At 36.4% G+C, this 9,828-nt stretch overlaps 1 protein-coding gene across 1 annotated transcript in view; it reads left to right on the forward strand.

The window, feature by feature from the left end:
• Nucleotides 1-2,070, forward strand: part of PCSK2 (proprotein convertase subtilisin/kexin type 2) — a 107,669-nt gene extending 105,599 nt beyond the window's left edge. Inside the window, exon 12 of the mRNA XM_026668482.2 lies at nt 1,076-2,070. Within this exon, the coding sequence (XP_026524267.1) occupies nt 1,076-1,562 (487 nt within the window). The 3' untranslated portion in view covers nt 1,563-2,070. The remainder of the gene's footprint in view (nt 1-1,075) is intronic.
• Nucleotides 2,071-9,828: the final 7,758 nt, after the last annotated feature.

The following is a 9,828-nucleotide window of genomic DNA, read 5'->3' on the forward strand; positions in this document are numbered from 1 at the left end:
TATGAAATCAATGAAATAATCAAATAATTAACTGGGAAAATTTATTAATTTACATTCCATATATTTTGTAGGAATTTACACATTAATGATGTAAAAGGACTGTTGAACATATTGATTAGGTTTTATCTGGACAAATTTAAATATAATAGTTTAGTACCACATATTTACTGAAGGCAATGATGAGAAATGCTGGAAGTTGTAGTTCAGCTATAAGGGAAGGGAAGGACAAAATCAAAAATGGGTGCCCATTGAGAGATGGCTGAAATGTGAGTTTCTATGGTTGAGATCTGTTCACTTAATGGCCATTATTGGTTCAGCCAATACTTTATTAAAGATAGTGACTGCCAACCAACAGAGAACATAGCAACCTGGCAGCCAAAATTAGATGCCCATTGAAAAGTGTAGATTCTGAAGAGGAGGGGATGTGGTATAGTACTGTTATAAAACAGAACAAAGATTTATTCTCTCTGAAGGAATTAAGATGGCTCAGGTAGAAAATAGCATATTTGAATCACAGCTGGAAAATATAGACAGAGGATACATTTGTACTGGGCTGGGAGTAAGAATAACATCCACTCTTGCATTCAGTGATATATTGGTATATGGAGCTAAGCAGAACATTTGGATCTGCCCAAGATGTTCTATGTAGAAATGCTGATTACAAACTTAAATAACAAATAAAATACTATAAACAAATAATCAACCTGAAAAGGGAATCACAGTATTTCATGATCTCAAAAACGTGGTTTGTCAGTGGGCCGGAAAACCACAAATGGAGCCAGAGCCAGTCAAATGGCTGATTTGTGTTGTTGATGCCAATGGGGATGGGTGGGTGGTTTTTGTTCTGAGTTTTATTATATGATTATTATTATTTTTAAATATTGTAAGCCACCAAGGAGTCACCTATGTGTGAGTTTGGAGAGCTACATAAATTTTTATGTAAAAATAAATCACTTATTAATTATATTGATTCAGTCATTTTAAATTTGCATTCCAAGTCTCAATCTGCACTTTTGGATTGATGGGTACTATGGAAAACATAGTAGTCAGCATTGCTTTTCTTTGAAAATCCTAGGAAAGTACCATCTGGTGGCAAGTTGGTTCTGACGCTTTCAACAGATGCCTGCGAGGGGAAAGAGAACTTTGTCCGTTACCTTGAACATGTTCAAGCTGTTATCACAGTGAACTCTACGAGAAGAGGGGATTTGAATATCAACATGACCTCGCCAATGGGGACAAAATCCATCTTGCTGAGTCGGCGGCCAAGGGATGATGATTCCAAAGTGGGCTTTGACAAGTGGCCTTTCATGACTACACATTCTTGGGGAGAAGACCCCAGAGGTACCTGGGTTCTCGAAGTTGGGTTTGTTGGGATCTTGCCCCAAAAGGGAGTCCTTAAAGAATGGACACTAATGCTACATGGAACTCAAAGTGCACCCTACATAGACCAAATAGTGAAAGATTACCAGTCTAAACTGGCTATGTCCAAGAAGGAGGAGTTGGAAGAAGAATTAGATGAAGCAGTAGAGAGAAGTCTCAAAAGTATATTAAACAAGAATTAGCATTGCTTTGCATGCCAAATGGCTAGATTTCCCCTTTGTCCTTTCCTGTATGTTCCCATTAGGCATATAACAGTCATTGTCCCTCAGTCACTACCTAACCTTTTCATTCTACAATCGTGCATTGTCTAATTTAACTACAGTGGAAATTTCTGGATTCTGAGCCCCAAATATATGATTACATATCAATTACTTTGCAAGATTGTATGGCTGTAACTATTTTTCATTTGAAGACAAATTATTTGGGGGAGAGGTATTTTATTTTGTTTTGCTACATTTGACCTCATGCAACATGAAACAACCAACTGGAAAAGTTGTGGCCACATTTCTTTTTATATTTTTATGGCAGATACAGAATTTACAATTTTATTTTAAATTTTGGAAGTGGGCTTGCTGAAATATTGCCAGTTATGAGAAAAAGGGAAATAAATATCAAAATTTGGGGCTCTAAATTATATTTTATTTATGTTTCCATTAATTGCTTTGAAATTAAACAAAAGCAGCTGCAAAATCTTGCGTCATTCTCCTGCTGAAAATTTTCCTCATTGATGGCTGCTATTGGCCTTTGAAAAGTCCATATTCACTAACCAATATCTTCACCAGCATTTAGCAGTAAGAGAGAGATTTCTTTTGGCAGGAAACTGGTGCAACTGTTTATTTTATTTATTTATTTATTAAATTTGTTTGCTGCCACAAGGCAATAGTTTATGTAGTTTGTTTCCTTTAAAAAAACTCCTATCTTTCCTAAAACTCAACAAAACTTTAAGCACAGGTTTTTTTAAAAAAAAGTATAAAATACAGTTTGGTCCTAAGATCAGTTCAAGAACATTCTCAAAGCCAATAAAATAAGAATCATAGCTTGCCAGTAGTTCTAGAATACTGATTCTATTATGCATTATCACAAACTGCAAACCTATAATATCCTTGAACTAAGCCCATTGAATTCAGTGGGAGTTAATTTTGATTATGTAAGAAGGAAATTGCCCTGAAATAAATAGATGAAGTTTATGGGCAAGCTAGTTTTCTGAGCTATAATATTTACCCAGGTTCACACCTACATCTTCAAGCTATCCTTTCACTGCAAAAAGTCATCAATCAGTATTAGAAGTGGAAGTATTGATATCAGAAGCAAGTATCTCCCTTTGCTTTATTATAGTTCTTTTGGCAGACTAGTCTGTACAAATAATTCCCAGTTTATGAAGTACACTTTGACAACTGAATTTGTCACTTGTTAAATAATTTCCTAAAGAGCAGGGAGATAGGTACTCTTTGGAAGATACATCTAAATGAAATACTATGTAAAGTTTCTGCTATATTCATAATCCCCACATAAGCTATAGTGTGGTTATTCTTCTGACATCTTGAGTTCTGAGCTAGAAGTATTAATTGTGTCCATGGCTACTAGCTCATAGCCCTGCTTAGATTACTTTTCTGATGCCCTCATGTAATATTAAAAGACAGATCAGGCAAACTAATCCTTGATCCCAGTTTGCCAAATCATGGATTAGGAAAACAGTGCAGTGACAGTGATAGTGATCATGGTGGGATTCCCACTAGTGATGTGAAGCATCTTCTAGTGACCTATTGCTATTGATGAAGCAAAATATATCTTCTCCTTATTATTGTTATTTCAGCACAACAATAGTTGGATAACATTAAATGGCATTCCATGTGGATCCAACCTTTCTCTTTCCAAAGGCAAGGAATGATTGTGTTGCTTGGAGAGAGAAATAAGCATCTTCACCAATACCTCATGCCCACTTCTTATCTCTTCTAACCTCTGTCCTCCCACCTAAAAGAACAATGACCTTAAACACCAATCTTCTGTTTATGATCATGAAAGACCCATTTTACATCAAGCACATGAAATGGACATGCATGAGCCTGGAAAAATTATTGACGCAAAATCCTGAGGAGAAAATATTCACAAATCAATTAATATTCATCTTTCTCCTCACTAATATTCTCACAGTGAGGAGAAATGATGGGAAGAACTGCTTAATTCTTTTTTTCTTTTTTTGCAGAATTTGGGGAAGTGGGGGGGACATTGCTGACGCTCTTCTGTTTCATAGAAATTCCAGGGTGCAGAAATCAGAATGGTGTCCGAAATTCAGTGTAAAGAGAATTTGATGCAGAGGAGGTAGCTTTAGCTATTCCTTGCCTGCATTCAGATTGGATTATAATATACTATGATCAGTGGTGGGATTCAATTTTTTTTACTACTGGTTCTGTGGGTGTGACTTGGTGGGTGTGTCAGGGGAAGGATACTGTATATTCTCCAGTCAGAGGTGGTATTTGCCGGTTCTCCAAACTCTTCAAAATTTCTACTACCGGTTCTCCAGAACTGGTCAGAACCTGCTGAATACCACCTCTGACCACAATGCGACTGGACACTTCTGAGAATCTTCATTCAGTACAGATATTAGAGGAGATTGGGTGGGGGAGAGATTTCTTATGTGAGAATTTGGACTGTGAAATGAGAGCAGAAGCAAGCACAATTTGGTGCTCACATCAATGGCTTCAAAACCCACCAAGTAATGTTGTTTTACCCTTCCTTTGATGTTTTCATACTGCACTTTGGATTCTTAACAGCATCCCAATTTTTTTGCTTCTGCTAGCACTCTGCATACAAATAATGACTCTAATGAAATGTGGAATAATTAGTGTCTAATTCTCAATGCAAAATGCATTAGGGCATACATAATTTGTGCAGTGTTTCATACAAATTTATGGGCTGCAATAATGTCTGAACTGTCTCTCACACTTCTTTGTGTTTCTCAAGTCCATCTTTTTAATGCATGGTATTTGCAAAGATAAAACCTCAAGCATTTCTATTACAAACCTGGTTATTTGGAAGTGGGTTTTGGAAATGTATAAATCGAAGGCATGGTTAATGAAGCCTCAGAACCAAAATAGTCTGAAAATATATGTGTAGATCTATCCCTTGATCTCCCATATACAGGAATCAATGAACAATAAGAACACCAATACTTCAGATTAAAAACCATCATAAATCCAATCATTAAAAAAAAGGAAAAGAAAAAGGGAATAAAAGCCATACAATTTAAAAGTGGAATATAATAAGTAATAATACCGAACTAAAATGGTTAGTGGTACAAAAATAAAGCAAGAAGTGAACCAATCTTATTTCTCTTGAGAATGAGTTCAGCAGCTAGAGTTTTACAACTAAAAGTTCTTTTCTTTTTCTACTCACTGATTTGCGTCTCAGGTGGACCAAAAAAACTCAGTTTGTAGACCAAAGCCAGCACCTTAATATAACAAGTCCTACAAAAGCTCTCCAATATATACAATAGGTGTAGAAGCCACATTTTTTTTACCAACTCAAGTTCAAAAACATGTCATTGGCAATTTTCTGTTGAGTATGTAATAATTATCTCCAAAAAGTAACTAGAGTATGAAATGTCTAGATGTTCATTCTTCAAAGAGAAGAACCACTGGTTTATTGCTAAAACTGGAGAAAGCTTGTCCTGGCCCTTTTGTCTCTTGATTCTGCAAGAGTAACTTGGGACCTCCAGGTTAAATACTTTATATATTTGAAATAATGTCAATCCATAAAATATTATATTTTCAATTCCAGATCAGTTTATTGGTTGATCGGTATCTCTGACTTTCCATCCTCCAGCAACATTTAGGATCTTCATGGAATCCTAAAGAAAATTTAGCTATTTCTTATTACATGTCTCTGGTACAATTCCAACTTTTTAAAAATTAGGATAATTATGCGGGATATTACTTAAAATTTAGTTTGAAAATTGAAGACTTTGGCTAGACAGAGTTGAGCTCTTTGAAGGTTAACTCATTTTATCTCTTAAGGAAATAATACTAAATATTTCTCAACAACTCCATACAACCTGAAAATGTGTAATTTTGTCAGGGACAGGATCACATGGCACCATTATTTCATTTTTTGTACTAAATTAGGGGTGTCAAACTGCATTTCTTCAAGGGTCGGATCAGCATTGTAGTTCTCCTTCATGGGCCAGCTGGGGTGAGAGTGGGGAGATGGGACGGATGCCTCCTACAGCACCCTGCTGGCCAAAACAGGGCACAGGGTGGGCATGTGGAGCGCATGCCCACACCCTGTTTTTGGCCTGGACAGCCTCCTGAAGCAAAACAGGACATGGGGGCCATGTGAGCCCCCCTCCCATGCCCCATTTTCAGCCTGGACAGCCTCCATGCTGGCCAAAAAAGGCATGGAGGGTCTCACACAACCCCCCGTGTCCCGTTTTAGCACCGTGGCTGGTCCTTTGCTATTTCCAGGCTGGCCCCACAGGCCAGATTTAAGCACCCTGTGGGCCAATCACCTTCTGTCTTTCTGCCTTTTGGCTCAGAAGGCCAATGGGAATCCTTCTGGTAAAAAAAAACCCATTATTTATTCAAGGAAAGCAGTGTTATATAAAACCCTGAACAGAAAGGTAAAAAATATAAGACAAACATTATAAAAAGTATAAGACAAACACTAAATTGGGTTTATGGCAACTAATACCCAATACTACTTTTGTAAAAGAGATGAGATAGAGAAATAAAAGAGATAGAGGCAGAAAAAACCGATACTGCAGAATATCTTTGATTTAGCCTCTGAAATCTCAAGTAAGAAGAATGTCAAATTTCAGCTGTGAGAAAGCTTTTGCAGTTTGACACTTCCTTGTCATCCCTGTCTTCTTTCTTAACTTAACATTATGCTACATTGACAGCATCCATCCCATTGCCAGTGTAATTTTCCTTTATTTCCTGCTTTTGAAAAAGTAGGAGAGTTTATTCTTAAAATAACTCTTGGGATTATACTTCAAGTGTTATATTTTCTGCCTATGAATGACCAAACTATCTGATTAAATCATACTTACAACATCACCCTTTATTTGCTCCCTTCACCTTGCCTCATGGAGTTTTATTTATTTATAAGGCAAACAATTTATTTTAATTTGTTTGCCTTATACTTTTTACCTTGCACGTTCCTGCAGGTACCAGGTTGCTTCTCTCTGAAGTGGAAAATGTTGAGCTGACTCAAAATATTGCATGTGAGCTTTCCAAAGTGTCTCCCTAATCAGACCTAGAAAATCTGCTGAATTTCAACAAGTAATCCAGAGTAGAGGGGATTTATGTTATATTTAACAGCTATTATAGCACAACACACAGCCCTTTACATCTATTTATTCTAGTAATAGAGTTCATTGCAGCAGCCTTCTCGGTAAGATGTTAATTATTAGTTTCCTACAAAACAGAAGATAAAACTAAGGTTAAAGTGCTTGCCAGATGGCTGGCTAGACACAGGGGGCAAATTAATGGGCAGATGATAAAGCAAGTGGAGTCTTCTACTGGAATATCTGGAAGTGATTTTCATGCTTCCAGATCATGGCATGTGCAGCTGTCCTATGTAGGGAATGATGCTCAAAATGCTTCCTTTGCCATCTTAAGATTTTATTGCAGAACCAGGGGCTCTGTATCTATATCCCTTCACTGTGAACAGTTTCTAATACCAAAGTTTAATCTACCTTGGAGTATGGAGTGCAGACTCATTAGTATCCCTATGGGAAGCCACAGGTTATCCAAAATAATTAGTTTTCTTTGCTGCTCCAAAATGTGACTCTTTGCTTGGAAGCAGAAAAGACACATTTTGTTATCTTTTTTGCCGGGAAATTTAGCCACACTTGACTTTGCTTGTTCCGCCTGATCGGTTCCTGTCATGGATAAATTGTTAGAACTTCTGGTATTTAGCAATAAAGGGACATTAAAACAATGGATTTTGGATGTAGATTGGGGAAGAAGTTGGGAGCACCAGGCTAATCAGTCATTTAAAGCAGCGTTTCTCAAAATATGTGGATTTCAGCTCCCAGAATTCCTCAGCTGGCCTGACTGGCTGGGGAATTCTGAGACTCGAAGTCCACATATCTTAAAGTTGCTAAGGTTTAAAAACACTGATTTAAAGCATTTTTAAAATATGGTTTCCCCTTTGTCTCCAGCTTCTAAACTTTACTCTCCAAGGAGTCCTTTATGCTCTCTGAGCTTGGTTGTTTTCTTGAAGATGTTTCATTGCCCAAACTAGGTAACATCATCAGTGCGAGGAGCACGACTAGTTTGGGTAATGAGCTATCCGCAAGAATGTAACCAATCTCAGAGAGCACCAAGGACTCCTCATTTCAACCTTCAGCTAGAAATATTCTCCTTTATTGGTCTTTATTCTCTGGAGTCCCAGAAATTAAGAAGATTCTTATTGGCAAAAGTGCAGGGAATACTAATGAAAAAGACTGCATCTGCCTTTATGGTTTGGATCAGGCAAAGACTTTACTGACTTGTTTCTATATTGCTCTTGTGACAATGGCAGTGGTTGATTCTAATTGTCCCTTTACTATCTGAGCTCCCAGGGTCCACTGACACCTTTTATGCAGTTTATCTGTTAACCAGTAGAACTATTAATCACACATATAGGGTCGCTAGGTTTTGTGCTACTGGTTTGCATCCCTCAAAGGTTAATGATTGCTTGGCACTGAATGCAGGCACTGGGTCGCCATGGTTCTTATCTCTTTTATTTTTAATTCAATTTTTATTTATATTCTTCCTATTTTCTTTCTCTTTTTAAAGAATGGACGGTGTTTACTCTCAATAGTGCTGGTCTTGTGATGGTAATAAAATGAGAAAACTGTTCAATTATTTCGTGATTTATTTGCACTTGTGCCTTGCGGTACTGGGCACAGTCAAAGATATATTTCCTTTTCAAAATGAAAACTTATTGTGTGCATTTTTCACCAAATCAGTTTAAACATCTACTTTTCTTTGTTAATTTGCAACGAGTAAAATTGTTATTTGAGGGTAACTGTTATGGTTACTATATTGCATCTTTCAAATCTCCCAGTATGGTTTAATTGCTGGACATCAAAAAGGCATGGCTAATTATATGCTTGAATAAAAAGGGAGATATTGCATTCCAGGTAAAGCTTCATAGCAACATGTAAACAATTACAATGCACACCAGACAAATTTGAACTTTGTTGACCAAATAGAACATGGAACTTAAATGTATATTCTGACAATATGGGAATCATGTGAATTTATAATATGGCCAAAAATTATTCATAACCTGAAACTCCACCTGCCTAATGGCTCCTTATTCTTTTTTTGTGATAGGCAGTGTCCATAATGTGCAAACAAAACAAAAAAAAACCCATAGACCCTGAGACTGTAGGAATTCTGGGAGTGACAAGACTTGCAGGAAAATAGAAACTACTGAATATTCTCAAACTGTATACTGATCTTCAAATATTTGCATTATTAAATTGGATTTTTTGTTTGTTTGTTTGCTATTATGAATGGAAATTGGTATACTTTTTTAAACCCATGAATGTAAAATAGGGTTAAAGGATACATAGGGGCATGTTCTATTCTCAGATTTTTGCATGAATGTGAGTGTTTTAATAAGAGAAGGGTATTAACAACCAAATCCTTCTGACAACAGTAGGAAAATTCACAGCCACAATTGAGCACACTTTAAATTCAGAGACTTCCATTCCCTTTGATGAGAGAAGCACTTTAACCATATGCATCAGCATTTGTGGGTAATTTTGTATGAAACACTTTTATAGTGGAACAAGCATAAACAAGTTGCATGGCCATAAATTCTCCCTAAAGCTAATTAAAAACAGACTTCCTTTGAATCTTGTAGTTTTTGTTTAAACCATGATTTCTTAAAATTTAATGAGCATACAGTATGAACATGCATATCTGAGAGTAGAATTTGCTTCTACTGTGACGGCCGTTAACTCTATTCTAGTCCTGCATGAAATAATTGCTCCATTGGAGACGAATATCCCAATTGGCATAATGCATTTTCATCAAATTCAGCAGTAGCAGGGAACTGAATACTGTAGGCATTGCAGCTATCTTTCCTTGCTGGTTCAGATCATCTATACTTACTTATGTAACCGTTATAAACCTTTGAAATTTAAACATTTAAACTTTTGCTATACTATATCGAATGTGTAGTAGTAGCATATGGCATATCGTATGTTATATATTTATATAGACACATCCTATTGTAAATAAGAGTAAGAATTTATTGCATATATGCATACATACGTATGTGTGTATGCATTTCTAACAGATGTGCATAGCCCATGCAAATTTATTTACTGTGAAAGCAAAAATTACAATAATGTCTCAGAAAACCTTCTAAATGATAATGGAGGGACTCATTGAATTTATATGTAGAGATGCCATTGCTGTGATGTAAGTTTTCCATTTGAACATTAAAAGT

This window comes from Notechis scutatus, chromosome 1 (assembly GCF_049901735.1).
Source record: "Notechis scutatus isolate UNSWTSFEM ecotype Mainland chromosome 1, rNotScu1.2, whole genome shotgun sequence".
In the NCBI taxonomy this organism is placed as follows: domain Eukaryota; kingdom Metazoa; phylum Chordata; class Lepidosauria; order Squamata; family Elapidae; genus Notechis; species Notechis scutatus.